The sequence below is a fragment of the Glycine soja genome, chromosome 15 (assembly GCF_004193775.1).
Source record: "Glycine soja cultivar W05 chromosome 15, ASM419377v2, whole genome shotgun sequence".
Classification (NCBI taxonomy): domain Eukaryota; kingdom Viridiplantae; phylum Streptophyta; class Magnoliopsida; order Fabales; family Fabaceae; genus Glycine; species Glycine soja.
Window position 1 is genome coordinate 50,611,404 of NC_041016.1, and position 19,668 is coordinate 50,631,071.

General features: G+C 35.2%; 2 protein-coding genes across 2 annotated transcripts; one reads left to right on the forward strand and one right to left on the reverse strand.

Moving 5' to 3' along the window:
- Positions 1-5,873: 5,873 nt before the first annotated feature.
- LOC114386270 lies at positions 5,874-7,547 on the reverse strand. The gene is made up of 2 exons (XM_028346233.1): positions 7,467-7,547; positions 5,874-7,235 (listed from the first exon to the last, which is right to left on the reverse strand). Exons 1-2 carry the CDS (start codon positions 7,545-7,547, stop codon positions 5,874-5,876), a joined length of 1,443 nt encoding a protein of 480 aa, XP_028202034.1.
- Positions 7,548-16,720: 9,173 nt separating this feature from the next.
- On the forward strand, positions 16,721-19,181 carry LOC114387699 (zinc finger MYM-type protein 1-like). The gene is made up of 2 exons (XM_028347903.1): positions 16,721-17,632; positions 17,717-19,181. The coding sequence occupies exons 1-2, from the start codon at positions 16,728-16,730 to the stop codon at positions 19,179-19,181; spliced, it is 2,370 nt and encodes a 789-aa protein (XP_028203704.1). The 5' UTR covers positions 16,721-16,727.
- Positions 19,182-19,668: the final 487 nt, after the last annotated feature.

A 19,668-nucleotide genomic window follows, 5' to 3' on the forward strand; every position in this document is an offset into this window, starting at 1 on the left:
TCTATCAAAGGAATCATTAACAAGGCTCGGGCTAGGTTAAGTGTTTGGAAACAAAGAACTCTCCATTTCACTAGTAGAGTCACCCTTACAATGGAATTTCATCAAGCTTTACCTTCAAATTCTATGCAACCCTCATTCTTGCTAAGGGCTATTTGCAATGATTTAGATAAAATATGCAGAAACTTCATTTGGGGGGATAGTGGTGGATCAAGGGGCTTACATACTGGTTCCCAAGATAATATATGCAAACCAGAGGAAATGAGGGGTTGGGAATTCTAGAAAATATAATGATGTTTTTATGATTAAGATAGCTTGGGAGATCTGCACTAAACTAGAAGAACTTTGGGTAGAAGCCCTAATGATGAAATACACCAAAGGAGGAGGCATGCACTATCCCGTACTTGAAGAATGCGAGATCGACTTCTAATTGTTAGAAGGGTGTGGTGCATGTCTAGGAGGATTTCCTAAAATTTGTGTTTTGGAATTATGGGAAAGGAAATAAAGTCGGGTTTTAGGTTGATATTTGGTTGCCATAGTGTGGAATGCTAAAAGATCATGCTACGATTCAACTGACTAAGGAGGATCTTGACCTCAAGTTGAGTGAGATAGTGGACTCTAATGGGAATTTTAACATTGATCCCTCCTAATCCTTATGGAATAAATGATAACCTGGCATGGGCCTATGCTCAAGATGGTGCTTTTTATGTAGCTTTTGTGTATAATAACCTAATTACCACCACTGGACCATCTAAGGCACTTTACAAACTCATTTGGAGGTGGCCAAGATCGGAACATATCAAATGCTTTCTCTGGAAAGTCCAAAAAAAAATCCTTAGTGATAAACTCCCTATGATGGTCCAGAGGCTTAGCCGATTCAAATCTTTGCAATCTCTGTGGAGATGAATCGAAAAGTAAGATTCACATGCTAAGGGATTCTTTTGTGTATGGAGAAGAATTATCCCTCATGACCTGGCTAGAGAATTCTTTACGTTGGATATGCATGAATGACTCCATACTAGTTTGAATCATAAAGACAACACTAATAGTAGGTGGCATGTTATATTTGGAGTTAGGATGTGATACATTTGGGAAAGGATGAAACGTTGGATTTTTTCGGGTGTGTGGGAGAGAACAAATTTGGTATTATCAGAAAGGAACAATTGATGTCCCAATCTATTTTTCAGGCTTTTGCGAATGATCGAAACCTTTCATATTTGATGAGGAGATAAGAATTTGTCCTAGTGTCCTAGCAGCCTCCTCCGGAAGGGTGGTGTAAGTTGAACTGTAATGGCTCCTTCCCTTCTTTTTATCAGATAGCAACAACGTGAGATATTCTAATGGATAATCGTGGGAGATTCTTGATGGGATTCTCAAGTTTCTTAGGAACTTGTATGATAACGCACGAAGAGCTTAATGTGATTTTGAAAGGGCTTCAACTAGTTAAATCTAAAGGACTGGTGAAGATTCTAGTTGAATTCGATTCAAAGACTGCTATCAAGTTCTTGAGCAAAGGGTGCCCATTGAATCACCATGTGGTCCATGTGGTAGATTCTATTTGGAGACTTATTTTTGCTGATATGGAAGTAAGGCTGTTTCATTGATTTAGGGAAATGAATGTTGTGGTGGATTCCTTCGTCAATCATGCTAAATCTTTAGCAAGAGGATGCATTATAGTCCCCCTTATTTTGTTTCTTTGTTGTTACTGGCTAATGAGTCAAGTATAGCTTTTGGTAGATAGTTCTTTTTGTTTTCTGGCCTTAGGGCCCTCCATGAATATAAAAAAATTGTTAGTGTGTTTGGTTAGGTGGTAGAAAATCAAGGAAACTACAAAATCATGGTGAGTTCACCATAAAAGCAAATATATTTGTTGCTTCTACAAATTATAGTGAGTTCAACTCATTACCAATCTAAACACACACACACACATTGCATCATTTGACATATCAATGTTACATTAGTCAAATCCATTACATTTTCAGCAAAAGATTGATGAAAAGTTCAATTTACACAATTGCAAATTTGAAAACTAAAAGATTCAATTTGCATAATTAAAACTTAAAGAACCAAAATTACATTTAATCCTAAAATGAAAATCTAGTCAACTATTATTATACTATATACTACACAAATCATATATATCACAAATTTTGCATACTAACCTTAGAAAGTGGTTTGGACTTAAGAAAGAAAGGTAGTTTTAGTGTAAATGAAAAAGTAAAATAAAATAAACAAACCACCGTCATATAATCTTTTAATAACAAGCCTACTTATCGTAACATTATTAGTTTTGGATTACTTGTATTTGTATGTCTATTCTGGTGAGCTTACCCTTGCATGTTGCATGTGTGGTTTATGCCTGTGATGATGTCGTACTTGATATACATGGGGGAGCAGATGACTTCTAGGGTGGATCTTCTTCTTGAAGGAATAATAGATAGAGCAAGCATGGAGCTTGAAGTTGTGTTCTTCTCTTTCTTTTCCGGGGTTTAGTTTCATGTATAGAGATGAAAAGCTTAGGTTTGTATTAAGTAAATTTTCAAAGAGTCATATGTAGTTAAAGTTTTATCTTCTTTTAGTGGGTGAAGTGTCCTAAGGTATTAAGTTGTAAATGCACAAGTTGCATGGTAAGGGTTGAGTTTAATTTGTTGGTTTTGGGAATTATATATAAAAAGGAAAAAGTTCACTATTTTCATAAGTAAGTTAATGAAAGAATTTTTGAATCAAATAAGACTCAAACCTTAATTGTGTTAGTTGTGTAGCGAAGGCAGGTCGTTACATTACAAGCCTCACCTTAAATCAAATTATCCATCTCTAACCACCACCACCAAACGAAGAAAACCACCCAATTTGTTTATGTCATTGTTAACTCGTTGGCAAGTGTACCAAATCGTTACAAGTAGTAAAGTTCTCGAAAGTCCGAGTGTCGAATTCACAAGGACTTTGTTTGTACTTAGATTAATGCAAACCCAATTTAAAAGCAAGAGATAAGAATTCAAAATAAAAGATAAAGAAAGATAGAAGATAAGGTAAAGAAATGATAAGATATTTAAAGATAAAATTAGAAGATAAAAGAAAAGATAAGATATTTAAAGATAAAATTCGAAGACAAAAGAAAAAGATAAAAGATTGAAAGATCAAAATAGAAGATAAAATATTTAAATTGCGATAAAGATAACTACTTCTACGAAATTCAAATAAATAAAATCTAAATCTAAATACTTACTCCTACAACCCAACAGTAAAAATAAGGAATAACTACTTCTAAGAAAAACCAACAATAAAAATAGGGAATAAAATCTATATATTAAAATTGCTAAAACCTGACAAGTCTAGTTAGCCTAGACATATGGATTTTGGATTTGTCTGTTATCAATACCAGTGAACTAATTCTGCCCCACATCTATCCATCTACTTGTCCCTGATGCCTCATGATGACAAGCCTACCTTAACTACCTATCTTCCATGCCCTTTGCGAAGACTCAATAACTAAGATGCACTAGGATTACATCCTAGATGTTTGCTAAAGCATGGGCATTGGGGCATTAAGTCATGCTAACCCAATAATTTCTTTCTTTTATTGTTCTATTAAGCGTTACCTTCTCCCAAGTGGCCTAACCCTTAAAATCGATTCACGCATTCATTCGTTATCCCTAATTAGGCTTTACCCTCTCCCGAGTGGCCTAAAGACTAACAGAGTCCGAGATGCAGAATAAGCAAGAAAGAAAAGCAGATAAAAGAGACTGGAAGGAAAACCCTCTAAAAGATAACCCGATAATATCCTCCTTTTAGTGTTCTCTTAAGCGTTACCCTCTCCCAAATGGACTAAACCCTAACAGAAAGCAAGTTCCGAGATACAGGATGTAAAAAGAAAGAACAGTAAATAAATAAAGAACCTGGAGGGAATTTCTCTTTTTATTGATAACTCTTGAAATGCTCCATACATCATTGGTTTTTTAGGCCTGCCAAGCCCTAGCTAGGGGATTAGCCAGTCATGGTCATGAGGGCTTTACAATGAGAGGAGGGGTGAAAGAAAGAAAGGGAGTAAATGAAACCCCTAGGAGAGGGGGTTCTATGGTGGTGTCTTCTGTCCCTTGAACTGGCTCTCTATTTATAGCTGCTGAAGTGGGCTTTGGGCCTTCGTCGGCGCGCTTAACGCGACACCCCGCGCTTAGCACGTGTACTTCCTGGCCCACTTAGCCCGTGACGCACGCTGAGCGCGCGTATTGGGTTGGGCCTTCTTAAAATTTTCTTCTTTTTTCAATTTTTCTGCCCTTTTTGCTTGTTACACCTCCAATTTTTATATCTACACCCAAAAATTCAATTTAATTAATTTTCTAACTTTTAATCACAAATAACTGCTAAATAATTAATTTCAGGCCAATATTTGACTAATTTTCTACTATCAAAATACAATTATTTAGCAGTTATCAAAATCCCCCAAATTAAACTTTGCTTGTCCCCAAGCAAATAAAATTATTCCATTCTTTAGCAAAAATTTTCTCAAGTAAGTTCCAAGCATTCCAACACTCTCCATGACTTCAATTCCTTGATCCTTTGACTGGTCTCTTTGCATCTGTCATGATCTTAAAATAAAAGCATAAACACAAGAGTAGAAACAGGTCAATTATCTGGAATTCCAACAAGTCCGGCTTGCCTTACTTCCTTACAAAACTGGTGTTTCTCTCTGCTCACAAGTGTCTGGTCAAGTGTTTGCAATTTTAACAACCTGTAAATAAAACTCAAGAGTTTTGTACTTCATCTCGGTTAAGGTTAGCCATAATTACCTTCGGTGGATCACTAAGGACTTTTATGGCTTGTAATGGGGCCTGGCTAACAAAGAATCATGGTTTTTCTTGGAAATTCAAAATATAAGATTATAAGAGAGCATGCATTCCAAAAATTTGATTTCTTGCCAAGACTTATTTCCCACTTTTAGCCCCTTTTGCCTTTAGCACTTTTCACTTACACCTCTGTTTTTCATTCTTGTCCTTTTTATTTATTATATATATGTATATATAATTTTTCTTTTTCTTTTTCCCTTTTTTTTCTTTTTTCTGTTTTTTTTCAATAATATGCATAATAATAACAATGGGCTCACAATTATTTAGAGGTGTTCTAGTGTGTGCTATTTCCTTGGCTACTTTACCCATTTGTTCAAAATCCCCCAAATTAAGGCCTTATTATCATTTGGAACCCTATTGCTCTGTTAGAATCCTAAACAAGGTCAGGAATATCAATTTCTTGGCTTAGGGTTCTACTCAAAATAAATCATTATAATTCTTTCGGCTCAACATGGGTGCAAGGGATAAAATTATGTTGGGTTGACTTTTTGGCTTAGTGGGTAAAATAAAACAAACATGGCCTTGATCATATCCACCTTAAGTAACTAATTTTAACAGTCCAAGAATGATGCAAAACTAAAAGTTTAAAAACAGGCGTTTTCTCTCACGATTAAGGTCACACTCTCACCGGGATAAACTCAGTATTAGCGTACTAGATGTGTCTTCATTCCATCAAGCTAACCTTTCCTTTTCCATGAATTATGTTTCATTCCTTGATCTGACTTTTACTTCCAAGACCAGTGTTTTCCAATGACTAGTAGCCTTTCAAGTGTTGGACCTTTCAGAACAAACTCAGAATTGTCATTTCTCAAGTTATCATGCAATTTATTTATTCACGCATAAATTTAAACTATTGAAATTAAATTGCTGAAATCAAAATGCATAAAATCAAAATAAAGAAAAGAAATAACACAACTATCCTAAAAAAAACAAAATGCGATTAACTAAAAGAGAGATAAAGTAAGAAATCCTGGGTTGCCTCCTAGTAAGTGCTTCTTTAACGTCATCATTAGTTTGACGAGTCAAATGCCTTCAAGGTGGCATGAAGGTCACGTAGAACACATCTTCCTTGCATTTTCGCCTCTTAGTTAGAGACGCCATGAAACTCGTGTATTCTGGAAGCACCTTCCACATTATTGCAAGAGAAGTGGTAGCGATCAAGGAAAGAATGACACTTAAGGCTTTCTCATGTTTTCCATGCCTTTCTTCCTTGACAATCAGTTGATGAGGAGGGGTATTGACTTGGAGAATACTTTCTTGCTGAATTTCTACTTGTGAGTACTTCTCCCATTGTTGTGCTTTCTCCTCATTTCTTTCTGTTTCTTTCTTCTTTTCTCCTTCCTCATCACGCACATCTTCCTCAGTTTTCTTTTCTTCCTCTTCTCTCTCAGTGAAAATTACCTTGCAATCCTCTTTGGGCTTCATCTCAGCATTTACCGCAAAGGTTTCAGTGGGCTTTTCAACAATTGACTCAGCTAGTTGGCCTATTTGTATCTCCAGGTTTCTGATGGTTGCATCTGTGCTCTTTTGATGTGATCTCGTCTCCTGGATGAATGCTTTTGTCTCTTGAGTGTTTGCCCTTGTTTCTTGGATGAAGCTTAATAGCATTTCCTTTATACTGATAGGCGGCTTCTCTTGATGACTCGGACCCTGGCTAGGATTCTGATAGGGTGAACCCCCTTGGTTGAAGTTATTACTTGGATAATATCTCCAATCGTGGTCTTGCAAAAAATTATCGCTATGATAGAATCCTGGTGGTCCTCTTTGATGGAATCCTTGATGATTATGACTGCCCATGTAGTTAACTTCATTTGATGCGTCATCTTGGGCCATGCATAAGCCTGACTCATGTGTTCCTCCATATATGTGACATCCCCTTACCTGCATAATAGAAGAGTGAGAAGGACTTACCGCTTGCAGTTGCTGTGGAAGCTTGTTGAGGATCTCTGTCAGGGCTTCTATTTGTTGGGACAACAACTTATTTTGAGCCAAGGTTTCATCTTGAGTGGTGAGTTCTAGAAGGCTTCTCTTTATTGGTGCATATGTGCGATCATGAAGAATGGCGTGATCATTAGCTGCCATGTTTTCTATGAGTTCCATTGCCTCCTTCGGTGTCTTTAGCTTGATCTTCCCTCCTGCGGATGCATCCAATAATTGCTTTGATTGTGGTCGCAGGCCATCTATGAAGATGTTTAGTTGCATCGGTTCACTGTACCCATGTGTAGGTGTTTTCCTTAGCAGTCCGCGGAAGCGGTCAAGTGCCTCGCTGAGGGATTCATCGAGAAATTGATGGAAGGAAGAGATTTCCTTCTTCCCTTCAATAGTCTTTGATTCTGGAAAATATTTCTTTAAGAATTTCTCTACAACTTCTTCCCATGTCCGCAGGCTATTCCCCTTAAACGAGCAAAGCCATAATTTTGCTTTACCTACTATTGAAAAAGAGAAAAGATTGAGGCGTGTTGCATTTTCAGGAACCCCGACTATCTTCACCGTGTTGCAAATGTCGATGTATGTGGCCAGGTGTGCGTATGGATCTTCACTTGGTAGGCCGTGAAATAGATTCCCTTGAATCAGTTGGATCAAGGAATATGGATATGAGAAGTTGGCCGCCTACACCTCTGGTACGGCTATGCTGGTGAAGTATTGAGGTATAATAGGACTAGAGTAATCCTCTAGCGTCATCCTCTTTGGACGATCTTCTGCCATGATGCGTTCTCTAGAGAAGGAATGTGCACTGTTCACAAAAGAAACAACTACCGTGCACGTTATCACAGAAGAAAAATTAAACAAATATTTTTTAAAAAAAAATTTTAATTATTATTTTTTTTATAAAAAAATAAGAATGAATAAAGACAAAAAATTGAATAATAAAATGAAGCACTAAAAAAATAGAAAAAAAAGAAAGAAGTTAAAATAAAAAAAAAATAGAAAGTGAAAACTAATTACTTTAAAATTGGAATATGCAAATAATCAAGTACGAAAAACAAAGTTCCCGGTAACGGCGCCAAAAACTTGTTAACTGGTTGACAAGTGTACCAAATCGTTACAAGTAGTAAAGTTCTCGGAAGTCCGAGTGTCGAATCCACAGAGACTTTGTTTGTACTTAGATTAATGCAAACCCAATTTAAAAGCAAGAGATAAGAATTCAAAATAAAAGATAAAGAAAGATAGAAGATAAGGTAAAGAAAGGATAAGATATTTAAAGATAAAATTAGAAGATAAAAGAAAAGATAAGATATTTAAAGATAAAATTCGAAGACAAAAGAAAAAGATAAAAGATTGAAAGATCAAAATAGAGGATAAAATATTTAAATTGCGATAAAGATAACTACTTCTATGAAATTCAAATAAATAAAATCTAAATCTAAATACTTACTCCTAAAACCCAACAGTAAAAATAAGGAATAATACTTCTAAGAAAAACCAACAATAAAAATAGGGAATAAAATTTATATATTAAAATCGCTAAAACCTGACAAGTCTAATTAGCCTAGATATATGGATTATGGATTTGTCTGTTATCAATACCAGTGAACTAATTCTGTCCCACATCTATCTATCTACTTGCCCTTGAGGCCTCATGATGACAAGCCTACCTTGACTACCTATCTTCCAAATGCCTTTTGTGAAGACTCAATATGATGCATTAGGATTACATTCTAGATGTTTGCTAAAGCATGGGCATTGGGGCATTAAGTCATGCTAACCCAATAATTTCTTTCTTTTATTGTTCTATTAAGCGGTACCCTCTCCCGAGTGGCCTAACCCTTCAAACAGATTCAAGTATTCATTCTTTACCCCTAATTAGGCTTTACCCTCTCCCGAGTGGACTAAACCCTAACAGAAAGCAAGTTCCGAGATACAGGATGTAAAAAGAAAGAACGGTAAATAAATAAAGAACCTGGAGGGAATTCCTCTTTTTATTGATAACTCTTGAAATGCTCCATACATCATTGGCTTTTTAGGCCTGCCAAGCCCTAGCTAGGGAATTAGTCACTCATGGTCATGAGGGCTTTACAATGAGAGGAGGGGTGAAAGAAAGAAAGGGAGTAAATGAAACCCCTAGGAGAGGGGTTCTATGGTGGTGTATTTTGTCCCTTGGACTGACTCTCTATTTATGGCTGCTGAAGTGGGCTTTGGGCCTTCGTCGGCGCGCTTAGCGCGACACCCCGCGCTTAGCGCGTGTACTTCCTGACCCGCTTAGCCCGTGACGCGCGCTCAGCGCGCGTATTGGGTTGGGCATTCTTCAAATTTTCTTATTTTCTTCAATTTTTCTGCCCTTTTTGCTTGTTACACCTCCAATTTTTATATTTGCACCCAAAAATTCAATTTAATTAATTTTCTAACTTTTAATCACAAATAACTGCTAAATAATTAATTTCAGACCAATATTTGACTAATTTTCTATTATCAAAATACAATTATTTAGCAGTTATCAGTCACACTCACATGCATGCTTCAATTTTCACCCACACAGTACTTTCTTGCATTTTGTCATAATCACTTTCACTTTCTTGGTGGTCGTTGAATATATGCTACCATCGCCTCCATAACTATTTTGTCATAATCCCTTTCTATGAGTGCTCATCCCTAGTGCAAAACATCTTTGCCTGTCATGCCTCCATTTCTCCGTTGTGACCACTAGATCAAAATTGTCAGCCTCTAGCAAACCACACACTATTTGACCTACTTGCCTACCGCCACCAAATGCGCCACCACGGACCATCCTTCTCCGACAAATGCGCTACCACACGCCATTTTTTGGGTGCATGCACCATTTTCTTGACAACCTACTTATCTTTCAAGAAGTTTATTTTATTAATTTAATTTTTAAATTTAATTTCATGCTATCCTTACACTAGTGTGAAAGTAATTAATGCCATTAATAATAAAAATAAGAGAGAGTAAATTTTTAGTAAAATAATGTTCTTACCCGTCACTATAATAATTTATTTCATTAAATTTTATAAATATGACATTTCACCATTCTGTCTTTCTTGCTCTTGCTCTTTCACATAAGAAATACACATTAAGCCTCACCTCAAATCAAATGATCCATCTCCAACCACCATTGCCAAACAAAGAAAACCAATCAATTTGTTGGTGTCACACTATGCCTGCTTCAGTTCTCAGTTTTTGAAGGTTTTTTCTTTCTCTCTCAAGTCTTCACATTTTTAATAACATCATCTCTTGATTCTTTGGTTGTCAAAATTCATTACTTTCTTGCATTTTGTCATAATCGCTTGCACTTTCTTGGTGGTTGTTGAACATATGCTGCCTTCGTCTCCATAACCATTTCGTCATAATCCATGTCTAAGAACTCGTCCCTACTGCGAAGCATCTTTGCCCATTTTGCCACCATTTCTCCGCTGCGACCACTAGATCAAAATCACCATCCTCTAGTAAACCACTCACCATGCGTCACCTTTTTCCAACAAACGCGCTGCCACACCCCCTTTTCCGGTGCATGCACCATTTTTTCAACAACTTGTCTTTTATGAAATTTATTATACTTATTTAACTTTTAAAAATTTAAGTTAATATTATCCTTCCACTAGTGTGAAAGTAATTAATGTCTTTCATAATAAAAATATGAGCGATAATTTTTAATAAAATAACATTTTTAACTGTCACTATATTAATTTATTTTATTAAATTTTATAAATAAGACCTTTTGTCACTCTTCTCTCTTTCTTTCTCTTGCTCTCTCACACAATAAATACTCATTACAAGCCTCACCTCAAAACAAATGATCATTCTCCAACCACCACCGCCAAACAAAGAAAACCAATCAATTTGTTAGTGTCACACGCACATGTTTGCTTCAATTCTTGGTTTTTGAAGGTTTTTTCATTCTCTCTCAACTCTTCATTTCCTTGATTCTTCAATTTTCACCCTTTCATTCCTTTCTTGCATTTCTTTATAATCATTTTCACTTTTTCGGTGGTTGTTGAATATATACTACTTTCGTCTCCATATCCATTTGAGTCTCACTCTAACTGTCTCACAGAATTCATTTTTAATTGATTCCATTGCTTGCTTGATTTTATACTGTTCTAGTTAGGTTATTGTGTAGTTATTATTATTAATTTCTTATTGTTGTTTTTAACTTGTGGAATGCATTTTTTGTTTTGGTACAATTGTTGTTTGAGATTGGTATTTTCTTATCTAAATTTGTGTGGATAGAAAGGATTTGATGTTCTAATAAATTGAGGTGAGTCTTTTAACAAGAACCACTATAATCATTTTGGACCACTTCTAGCGTGGACCAATTGGTCATGTGGTCCAATGCACACTACTATTTATAACCATTAGATACATCAAGGTACATAGTGTTATCATAGATCCTCCCTCACTTAAACATTTCCTTTTTCCCCTTTAACTTCTCTTCTTAATTTCCTCATTGAATCACCGTTGTTGTCACCTCACATTTGTCGTCGTTGCCATGCATTTGTCGTTGTCGAACTTGTGCTCCGACATGCACCACGACCTTGGCATGAACACCTGGTTCATGCAATGATTGCAACCTCTTTGAAAATCTTCATAACCCCCTTCATTGCTCGCAATTAAAGCAAAAAAATCAAACAAGGTTCAACTCGATTTAGATCTAGGACAACAAATGCACAAGAAGTCCCCTTGATTTGGTGTGAATCTATCGTCATAGATTTGGTAGATGAGGAACGAAATCCCCTCGATTTGGTGCAAATCTATTGTCGGTACCCACTCGCGGTGGTTCTTCAAATCAAAAAGGAAGTGCGATTTTGTTGTCATGAATATGGTGGAGCTCCGGCGAAGTTGATGACATCGTGGATCTAGTGGGTGTTGTGAGTCGTCGATCTATTCGAGAAAGAAAGAGGAAATGAAAGGAAACAAAAGTTGCTGCCAAAGGTACCACAGTCAAAAATACCATCGACAATTGTGACTGACAGTCGGAGAACAAAGAAGGAAGGAGAGGGACAAAAAGAAAAAAATTGATACAAAGGGTGCATCATATTAGTGTATGAATGAGATTAATCTAATGGTAAATATAAGCAATCCACAATAAATCTCATGACCAAGTGGTCCATGCTAGAAGTAGTCATCATTTTATTTTATTAAAATTACCAACAAAAAAAATATAAGCTTCCTCATCTAGTTTTAAAAAACAAGTTTCTCCAATATGGAAACTTGGCCTAATTTGAATTATCTTCCATTCTTGATCATACTTAAATATTTTTTTGGTAGGTTACTCACATAAGAGAGGTGATCTAAATCCCTCAATCAATTACAGAAAACATATATAGAAAAGAAGATTAAAACACACTAGATTTTGTAATATTTGCGACATAAAAACGTTAAATTATCGCACATGCTTCAACGAAATCATCTTACTTTCCACTATATTGATAAAAACATACAGGACAATGAAACCTCTTAATCAATTTGATAAAATGATGAATCAACAAGAAAGTTCCTTTGTTAACACAAAAAATGGGTTTCTCATCTTCTTCTTATTTATCTCTAAGATCCATGCACAAAGGAGGAGGGGGGGGGGGTTGATTTGAGAACACAAACATATTCCCTTCTCTTGTTTTTGTTTGCAACAAGAACCATGCATTTTTCTTCACTTTCATATAAGAGGGACAAAGACACTCTCATGCACACACTTTGTCCCCCTTTTCTTTTAAATTTTGGAACATTTAAATATCATAATTAATAACCATTAAAAATCATCACTATGTTAAAATTAATTGTCATATAAAACACTAACAATCACTAGTTTTAGATTGGAAAAAAGGCAACATTGACCCAAATTTAAGAGATAAAATAACAAAACAAATGTTTAAAAGGATAAAGATAAAAAAATTAATAAAATAAAAGACCAAAAATAGATTTCATCCTATTCATGAACATAAACTATTTTACAAATTTTGCACAAATCATATTTTAATAATTATATTCATTTTTACTTTTCCTAGCTATTTTGAAATTACTAACTTCTATCCTAAGGAGATTCATTAAAAACTTAAAATTTATTTTTTTATTGAAAAGTGTAATAGTATACTATATTCTACGATAATTTCTAATGCAATCCCAGCTTAAAAACTTTTTGCTTAATTTCTTAGGTGCAGGCTAGAATGGGAAAGCCCCTCATATCTCCCATCATGGAAACTGGTCCTTAAGATATAATAAGCCTTTTTCGAGATATGTATAAGACTAGAATAGGCATGCCCACTCCAGAATAAATTTAAAATATTAAAAAAAAAGTAGCCTGTAACTATTATAGGCTATCATCTTGAAAGCTTTAATTTGATGGCCATTCCTTCACAAAGCCCTTCCTTCTTCCAGACCAAACCACCATTTGCACCAGAAGATCAAAACAAAAAAAGGAGGGAAACATAGCTAATGAAAGTAAAGAAAAAAAGATATCACCACCGTCACAGTCACAGATCCCAAAGCTCTTGCACCACCGCACTCCCTCTTCATCCTTCATGCACGGTGTTGGCGTTAACAACCTTCATATTGTCTTCTAGATTTTTTTGTGAAAGGGCAATGTGAAAATGATTTTAATTGCTCATAATTTAATTGTTCATAAATCATACAAATTACAAAAGGTTCTGGATACTAAAATGGGTGTAGAAGAGTTTTTTCATCACAATAGTGTTTACTGGAATTGGAAGCCATCAAATATGGACTCACACCAACTATTTGAAGTTTTCAACGTTGGTGCTCTACAATAGGATGATCATAGACTACTTTTTTAGTATTTTTTTTTTTTTAATTTGCTCTAGTATGGGAATGTCTACGATAGTCTTACACATATCTCAAAAAAAAATTATATCCTACAGACCAGCTTTGTTTCCCATGATGGGAGATGTGAGGGGCTTTTCCATTCTAGCCTGTGCCTTATTTCTTAATCATTATCTTTAGGATATTAATTAGGATGTATCTTCTCCACTGGAAATTGCTTACAGAAAAAAGATATATAGAGAGGGGTTGACTGTATAAACTTTTTGTACCATTTTGTTTTTGTGTGTTTATCTGTCTCAGTGGAGAGGATCCACACACACTATTTAGCATGATCCTTTCTTTTTCCCCTGAAAATTCTATTATCTCTGGTTCCTCTTGTTTCTGGGAGGTCAATGATTTCATTTTCAAGAGTGAAAAACCTGCTGTTGCATTGTACTTATTAACCGTGACTGAAAATCTTTAATTAGGACTCACGTGCATGGGCAGGAGGGACCACAACTCGCCCCCACGTGGGTAGTCTTATCAGACTAGAAAAAAAATCCTTCTGCAAGAATACTAATCCATTAGGGCACACAACACTCTCGTGTGCTACGCTGATCTTCAAAAACCCAACAGATGTGCTATGTAGGCTAATCTTTGTGTACATCTTTTGCACTGATCTCACTGTTCATACACATTTTTGTAGTGCCATTCCTCAGCTATCGCATTCGTGATCTTCACTTTTTGTCAGAGAAAGATCATAGAGGGTGGATTCCCTTTTCTTGACTAGTTGTATTATTGAAGAATGATTAATGAATTATAATTTATATGACACATGTATAACTCTAATTTACTATGTATACCAAGATTCAGGCTTATTGAATCCTAAATAAATGTTAGATATAACCTACATTATTGAGTTTAGTGAGTGAATAATATAAAATGATTATTAATAAATTTAATATAAAGTGTTACCACGTTAAAATTTGAGTTTGAGTATAACTTAATTAGTTAATCTTGTAAAATTAACTTATAAAGTGAGAATTATCTCATTTATATTCATTATTTTGGTTATATATACATCGTTCTCATGCCACAATTTGATATTGTCTTAGAATTTAGATTTGAGTCTAACTCAATCCCTAATATTGTCTCATAGGATAAAGTTGTAAGAGTTATTCTACTTATATTATTTATTTTGTATTATCTCTAGTCAATATGGCTTTGGATTTTTCTTAATATTTATGTTTAAGTCCCAATTTGCTTGTCAGGTTGAATGAACATAAGAACAAAAATTGGTTTCTTTTTTAGATATAATAGTCCTAATTGAATATTATATTTGTGTCTTCATCAACACAAAAATAGAAATGTACCAAATGATGTTTAAATCGTTCATTTAGGCCTTGTTGGAAAGCCACTTTAATTGTAGTCATCCCTAGTCCACTTTAGTTGTGACAGGTAGTCATGGGCAAAGAAGAGTGTGTTGAAGTCACACATTGTGGCAGCTAGTCATGGGCAAAAGAAGATGTGCTAAAATCTCACATTGACTAATGATAGTGTCGAGATAGAGTATATAAATGAGAAACAATCATCATCTTTCAAGTCGATTTTGTAAGGTTGAGTTAGACTCAAACACACGTTGTAACATAGTACCAAAGTCTATCCTAGATTCATCAGTGGGCCACCTGTGTTTATCATGCTCTAGGCGGGTAGCCTTGAGTGTGAAAGGAAGAATTGGAAGCCACCTTAATTGTGGTCACCCCTTGCCCACCTTAGTTGTGACAATTAGCCATGGGAAAAGCGGGATTGTTGAAGTCTCACATTGCAACTATTCACCGTAGGAAAAAGGAAGTGTGTTGAAGTCTTTCATTGGTTAGAGATAGTGTCAATATAGGATACATGAGTGGAAAATAATCCTTACCTTACAAGTCGATTTTGTAAGCTTAAGTTAGGACCAAATTCACATTATAACATGGTATCAGAGTCTATTTTAGACCCATTGGTGGACCATTCATGTTTATCACGCTCTAGGCAGATAACCTTGAATGTGAGGGAAATGTTGAAAAGCTATCTTAATTGTAGTCACTTCTAGTCCACCTTAGTTGTGGTGTGAAGCTGTAGGCAAAGAGGGGTGTGAAATCCCACATTGCAACAGGTTAATGTGGGCAAAAGGCGACATGTTAAAATCTCTCATTAACTAGACACAATGTCGAGATAGACAATATATAAGTGGAGAACAATTCTCATCTTATAAGTTAGTTTCATAAGATTGAATTAGGATCAAACTCACGTGATAACAAGACCTAAATGGGTAATTTAAAAATTACAATATAAATAAAGTGGATTAGAGAACTAATATTGTTGATTGAAGTATTTATCCTAGTTTTTTCAAAATGATTTTTTGCCTCATCTGTGTGAACTCATAGGCGGTTTCAAGGCCCGGCTACCCTGGGCAATTGCCCAGGCTCTGGCCCAAATTCATTTGGTAAAAAAAAAAGGTAAAAATTAAAAGAAAAATATTAAAGAAAGGGCAAGAAATTGAAAGGGCAAAACAATTGTAAGAGTTAAAAATTAAAAGGGCAAAAATATAGGTAACAGAAACAAAAGAAGTAAAGCTTCGTCACCGCAGCAACACTGTAGAAACCTTAAAGCTTCCGCCATCGACACCTACTGGTTCTTTTATTTCAACTGATTGGGTTCTTTTATAATATTGTATCATACTGATAACTTCAATAAATTTCATTATAAAAAATATTTACTTTATAATATATTTTGTCATTTTGTGTGCTGCTAAGTGTCAGATTAAGCTACTACACAGCAAGATTCATTGGTTATAAAAGTTTTATTGATAAGTCAAACTAAAGTGTGTATCTAGTAATATTATAAGCATATAGTATTATTTATAATAGCAGTAAAAAGATCTTTTACAGTGGAATCATACCACTTGTAAATTTGTTTATTGATAGATAAATTATCTACAATAAAGGTTTCTTTTGGTTATCTAATTTTATTAGTTTCTATAATGGTGTTTAATTGAATATAATATAATGCTTGTTCCTACTCTTTATAAATCATAAGAGATTACTTTTATTTTGAAAAACTATTCTTATTTAAATTTTGATTCTTATGATTTTAATTGTTAATTGAGTATTAACTTAAGATCATTTAATTTCAGAGATGAGGAGATTTTTGGTTGATAGAGCAAGTATTGAGAATGTGAATGTTGTACAACAAGAAGCCGAATTAGAACCGCCACCTAATGTGGTTAATGAGTTTAACCCAAATGAGATTGTGCGTGATCCAGGTCATAGGAAACAAATTAATGAGTATGCTCCGGATATTCAAGATCAAGTGAGGAGGGCATATATATTGAAGGGTCCAATGCAACCACATTTGCCAAGCTTTCCTCGTACTCCATTTGGAAGTGTTTCTAGAGCATTTAGTAAATCATGGTATAAGAATTACACATGGTTAGAATACAGTGAGATCAAGGATGCAGCTTATTGTTTTTATTGCTTTCTCTTTAAGCAACCCGGGAGGGCCGAACCCTTTGGTTTTGAAGTCTTCACTAAAAGCGGATATAGAGATTGGAAGCATGCATCTCAAGGCTTGAAAGATCATGTTGGTAGTCATAATAGTTTGCACAACTCATGTGTCAAGCACTACGATGATTATAATAATCAAAGACAAAGTGTGACAAGTAAGTTTACTAAAGCAACCAAGGAATCAGAAGAATTGTATAAGATTCGTTTGACTTGTTCTTTAGATTGTTCAAGATATCTCATAGCACAAGGCATGGCTTTCCGTGGCCATGATGAATCCTCTACTTCGCTAAATAAGGGCAATTTTAGAGAGATGGTAGATTGGGTAAAATCTCAGAATGAACAAGTGAGGGATGCTTTTGACCGTGGTGGAAAAAATTGCACAATGACTTGCGGTGACATTCAAAAGGAGCTTGCAACGTGTTGTGCACATGAAGTTACCAAGGTGATTATGGAAGAGCTTGGTGATAGACAATTCTCCGTGCTTATTGACGAGTCACGTGATATATCCGTCAAAGAGCAAATGGCGGTGATGTTGAGGTTAGTAGTTGTATTTTCCAATTTCCAATTTTCATTACCTATTATTCTCTATGCCGCCAAGTAAACTGGTTGAATTTGTTTTAGGTTTTTGAATGACAAAGGGAATGTTGTGGAACGATTTATTGCTCTACATCATGTCACAGATACTTCATCTAAGTCATTAAAGGATGCTCTTTATGGTATTCTTGATAAGTACACATTATCTATTTCAAGGATACGAGGGCAAGGATATGATGGAGCTTCAAATATGAGAGGTGAATTTAATGGTTTGCAAAGAAAAATTCTAGATGAAAATCCTTATGCTTTCTATGTCCATTGTTATGCTCACCGTTTGCAATTGGTTGTTGTGTCTGTTACTAGTAGTTGCTCATCTATTCATGATTTCTTTGAGTACATCACCTTGATTGTGAATACAACAAGTGCATCTTGTAAGAGGAGGGATGCTTTGACAGAGGCACAACACAAAGATATTTTAAATAAACTTGAGAGTGGTGAGATATCTAGAGGAAGGGGCTTACACCAATCATCTAGTCTCACTAGACCCGGGGATACTAGATGGGGTTCACATCATACTACATTGCTTCGTTTGGATCAAATGTGGTCCTCCGTGTTAAAGGTGCTTAGTATGGTTGATGAAGATGGACGTGGACCATCTCAAGCAGCAGGTTTGATAGAAAAAATGGAGAGCTTTAAATTTGCTTTTATTTTGAGGTTAATGTTAAAGTTGTTTGGTATCACAAACGAGCTTTCAAATATATTGCAAAGAAAAGATCTTAATATTGTGAATGCCATGGAATTAGTTGATGTTGTCAAAGCTCGGTTGGGCACAATGAGAGAGAGTGGCTGGAATAATTTTTTTGCCGATGTCCAAGGATTTTGTGTTGCTAAAAGTATTCTGGTACCAAATATGGATGACGAAATACCAGTTCGGGGTCGTTCAAGAGCAGAAGGGAGGACTATCACTAATCTTCATCATTACCGTGCAGATATTTTTTATGTTGCTATTGATAAAATATGCGTGGAGATGGATCACCGCTTTAGTGAAGGAAGTAACATTATACTTGATTGCTTCTCATGTCTTGACCCCAAGAACTCTTTCTCCAAGTTTGATGTTGATAAGCTTGCTCGTCTTGCTGATATTTATCATGCAGACTTTTCTGATGATGACCGAGGAACAATTAGGGATCAACTTGAAACTTATGTGCTTCAAGTGAGAAGAAATGCTTCTTTTTCCACTTGTGAAGATGTTCAAAGTTTGGCTATGAAGATGGTTCAAACTGAGAAACATTTGGTATTTCCATTGGTTTATAAACTTATTGAGCTAGCTTTGATATTGCCGGTGTCGACAGCATCCGTTGAAAGAGCTTTTTCAGCAATGAAGATTATCAAGTCTAAATTGCGCAATAAGATCAACGATGTGTGGTTCAATGACTTGATGGTATGTTACACCGAGCGGGAGATATTCAAGTCACTTGATGATATTGATATTATTCGAACATTTACCGCAAAGAAGTCTCGGAAAGGACACTTGCCTAGTAATTTTATTTAACCTGCTATTGTAAGATTATGTTTATCTCTTTTATTTTAAACTATATTTTTGTTGACAAAATGACGAGTCTCTTTTATTTTGATTGATTACTATTTACATATTATATACAATGTGAATTTGCTATCTTTAAATTTTTGCCTAGGCTTTATAATTTTTCTGGCTCCGCCACTGGTGTGAACCAGATGCGTCTCTCAATGAATAACCTACCACAGCTAAATTAATAGAAATAGAGACTATAAACATTAAGAATGTAGGATATATAGTATTATTAAATTTGTTGTGGCTACTAATTTACAAACTGCACTCAATCGAATAAATGATAAACTAAGGATTTTGGTCTAATCATTAGTTTGGCATGTGGCAAAATAAGATCAAATTGAATGTAACAAGCTCTCATATTTCATTGTTATAAATTGTCAACGCAGAGAGACATTAAATAATGAAGAAAAAAATTACATGTATGAGTAGGCAGGACGCATAATGTCTT